Consider the following 4,285-nt stretch of genomic DNA (forward strand, 5'->3'; position numbering starts at 1 on the left):
TATCCTAAGAATGTGCTTTCATTTTAGAATTCCTAATTAATATCATATATAAGTATGTATATTCTGGAAGGGTATAAAAACCCATTGATTTTGTAACTCAAGGTCTTTGAGGTCCAACCCCTGAATGACTGGCTTTATTGTTAGGCCTTCTCTCAATAAACCTATTTGCTCCAGCTTGGAGACTTTGTTGTTTCTGTTCCTCCATCAAACTTAGAAACTTTTCTGACACTCCCCAGTGGGGAACCAGGAAGAAATCCTGAGTGGCAGGAGGCCAAGGAGTGGGGAGGGGCACAGGCTCATCGAAGCTAAGAACCACACCACAGAAAGTTTTGCTGGTTGGTTGTTTAGTAAGTAGGCTTGAGGTTACCTTTGAACAAGAGAACAGGCCAGGTGAGAGAAAAACATGCCCTTCCTCAAACCAAAACACCTGGGACCCTCTGAAGCTGGGACAGTAGTGTAGCCTAGAAGCAGGGCCCCCCCAATGGGGGAGTTAAAAGTCAAGTAAAAGATGGCAAGATGAGCAAGCAAGATGAGCAAGCAAGATGAACAAGAGAAAGTTTCTTCAGCAAGAAGGAAGATCAAGGTGCACCCTCAGAAGATAACAACCTCAGGGTCCCTACATCCAAAGCTTCCAAGAAAAATATGAACTGTTCTCAGGCCATCAGAGCTCTCAAAAGGGACTTTAAAGAGAAAGTAGGAGAGATAGAAGGAATATTTAGAGAGAGGGAGGAAAGAATGCAAAGAGAAATGAAAGTGATGCAGGAAAGTAATGAGAAAAGAAGTCAACAGCTTGAAAAGTCAAATGGAAAAGGAGATAAAAAAGCTGTCTGAAGAAAATAATTGCCTAAGAATTAGGATTGAACAAATGGAAGCTAGTGACCTTATGAGAAATCAAGACACAGTAAAGCAAATCCAATTGAATGAAAAAAATAGAGGGTAATGTGAAATATCTCCTTGGAAAACAGCTAACCTGGATAATAAATCCAGGAGAGATAATTTGAAAATCACTGGACTACCTGAAAACCAGGACCAAAATAAGAGCCTAGACATCATCTTCCAAGAAATTATAAGGGAAAATTTCCCTGATATTCTAGAAGCAGAAGGTAAAATAGAAATTGAAAGAATCCACCAATCACCTCCTGAAAGAGATCCCAAAAGGAAAACCTCCAGGAATATTATAGCCACCAGCTCATGTGCACCAGACTGAGAAACTACTTGTGAAGTTGGGACCCTTATACATAAGCATACCCCCTTCCATTTCTCGGAGTTGCCATGAGAGTAGTTCCTGCTGCCGCCATGTCAGCCCATCTGCAGTGGATGGTCCTCATGTAACAATTGGAATGACACCACCTGCTGGAGACTTACTGTAGGAAAGCTCCAACATGAGGAGAGGGCCTCTGAGGGCAGGACCATGTGGCTTTTCTTTGGCATCAGGAAGTGATGTTGGCTTGTGGGAGGAAGAAGGGGGAGGCTGGCGCTCTGACTCGCTCTCTTTCCTGAGGACTCTGGTGGAAAAGGGAGCTAGGAATGTGCTCTCTCTTTACCAAATTCTTATTCTCCTTAATAAATTCTTAAAAGTCTAACTCTTGCTAAAGCTTATAATTTATTGGTGACCACTCATTAGATATTTTAGACAGTAGAGCTAGAATTTTAGCCCTAACACTCATCAAGTGCAACAAGCACCAAGCCCAACAACCTCATGGCCTGAAACTCCTTCTGCTACAATGGGCTGATTCACCAGAAGACAATGGATGGCAAGAGAATTGTGGTGGTGCTGAAGCAGCGGGCAGGTCAGAGGAAGCCTGCCACTTCCTATGTGAGGACCACCATCAACAAAAATGCCCAGGCCACACTCAACAGTGTCCAGCACATCATCCACAAGTAGGTGAGCCAGCAGGCACTGTGAGGGAGAGACAGGAGGAAACAAATGGCAGGTAAGTCAAACTACCACCATCACCTTGACCCTCATGTGTTTCACTTCTGACTACCCACTCCCTCAATCTGCTCTCCCTTCTATCACCAAAATCACCCTTATTCCTTTCCCTTCCTACTTTCTTGCAGGGTAAGATAGATTTCTATACCAAATTGAGTGTGTATGTTGTTCTCTTTTTGAACTAATTCTGATGAGTATGGTTCACTCATTCCCCCTTCTGCCATCTTGCCTCCTCTATATCAGCTTTTTCCTTGCTTCCTTTTTTGTGAGATTATTAACTCCATTCCACCTCTCCCTTTCCCTTTCTCCCAGTGCATTCTTCTCTTACCACATATTTTTATTGTTTTTAGATATCATCCATTCATATTCAACCCACACCTGTGCTGTCTTTTTATGCTCCATCCAATTGCTCTAATAATGATAAAGTTCTTATGAGTTACAAGTATCATCTTCCCATGTAGGAATGTAAACAGTTTACCTTTTAAAATCCTTTATTATTTCTTTTTCCTGTTTACCTTTTTATGTTTCTCTTGAGCTTTGTATTTGAAAGCCAAATTTTCTTTCCAGTTCAGGTCTTTTAATCAAGAATGACTGAAATGCCTCTCTTTCATTGAATTCTAACTTTTACCCTGAAGGATTATACTCAGTTTTGCTGGGTTGTTGATTCTTGGTTGTAATTCCAGTTCCTTTGCCCTCCAGAATATCATATTCCATGCCCTCTGATCCTTTAATGTAGAAGCTGCTAAATTGTGTGTTATCCTGACTGTGTCTCTACAATACTTGAATTGTTTCTTTCTGGCTGCTTGCAATATTTTCTCCTTGACCTGGGAGCTCTGGAAATTTTGTATAATATTCCTGGGAGTTTTCATTTTGGGATCTCTTTCAGGAGGTGATTGGTGGATTCTTTCAATTTCTATTTTACCCTCTGGTTCTAGAATATCAGGGAAATTTTCCTTGACAATTTCTTGGAAGTGTGAGAAAATAATTATTAATATTGCATTTCTCGGGGGAACCCAGGGATCAGTTTCTCAGTCCTTTATACTGCTTATATCAATCTTTAGATCTATTTCTGGCCAGTACAACAGAGGTCTTTGGTTAAGAGTCTCTAAATGGCCAATAGGGATGATCCATGTCCCAGCCATTCAGGCTCAGCTGCCAATACATTATCTTTTTTTGGACAGATTAGTATGTAAACTGGAAGATACTTGTTCTTACCCTGACATGGGTGGGAGAGGAAAGTCACCTTTATTATAGGTACCCAGAAACTGGCTCAACAAACCTCTACATCGGTTAGTAAATACCAGGGATTCTAAGAGATTAGCAAGTGGAATATTGCAGGAGGTGGGGGATGTGCCCTTGGACATGCCACAGGTAGTATCTTGTGGGAATCCCTAGAAAGTTGCCCCTTCATAAACAGGCAAGCATCAGGAAGTATAGTGAGAAAGTATTTAAACAGATTTTATTCCTACAGTTATGATAGCTGTGCCCAAATCTGAGGAGCCCATGTAGCCATGGGATACTCTTTTCCAGAGTCAGTTATAGTTACCAGCTAAGGGACTGATAGAATAATAAGCTTGGATCATGAAGACCTGGATTTGAATCCTCCTCTCTCCTGAAACTGAATAACCACATAACCTTCCTGAGATTCCATTTCCTCTACCATAGAATGGTGCACCATTCTAATAGGATCACCCACCTTTCCAGGGTAATTTTGAAGGTTAAGACCTAATGTGGAGTGGTTTGCAAACCATACATTCCTGTACATATGTGAGCTCGTGCTCTACTACTTTGCTCACTCTAACTGGCTAATTTATGCCCACTATGACAATGAATGCTTGGACCTTAACCCCTTCTGGGTGATTTCTCAGGTCCCTAGTCTAGCTCTAAGAATCCTTGATTCTGGAACTTGGAGAAAAAATGAGGATTACTAAGAATACCTCCTGTCACTTCTCCCTCTGACCAACAGAGGGCGTCATTACCCTTCTCATATTCACACACTAGTCAGCTCCCTGGTCCCATAGCTGGAGTCTCTGCAGCCTTTGGTGGACTGATGCAATTCCTGACACCACAGTCAGAGAGCCCCCTTGTGCTGCATGACCTAAGAGTGAATCATATTAGCAAAAGCGCCATGGACAGTTCACAACCTTCAGTTGCCATGGTGTTTTAGTGTGCTCAGCGATCCTTGGAATAAGGGTGGCAATGGATGAAAGATAGACATTGTTTTGTTTGGTGAGGAATCTGTTATAAAAGGGATAGTTGCAGCAAGATTCCAATCAGTTCAATGCAATTCAAAAACATTTATTGAGTACTTGATGTATACTTAGAACCAGATTAGGTGTCCTGAGACTCCAT

The 4,285-nt window shown here is 41.7% G+C and overlaps 1 gene segment (V, D, J or C); it reads left to right on the forward strand.

The window, feature by feature from the left end:
• The first annotated feature begins 1,747 nt into the window (after positions 1-1,747).
• Positions 1,748-4,285, forward strand: part of LOC122739527 — a 7,022-nt gene continuing 4,484 nt past the window's right edge. The window contains 1 exon segment of the V gene segment in view: positions 1,748-1,881. Within this exon segment, the coding sequence occupies positions 1,748-1,881 (134 nt within the window).

The sequence above is a fragment of the Dromiciops gliroides genome, chromosome 2 (genome assembly GCF_019393635.1).
Source record: "Dromiciops gliroides isolate mDroGli1 chromosome 2, mDroGli1.pri, whole genome shotgun sequence".
Taxonomy (NCBI): Eukaryota; Metazoa; Chordata; class Mammalia; order Microbiotheria; family Microbiotheriidae; genus Dromiciops; species Dromiciops gliroides.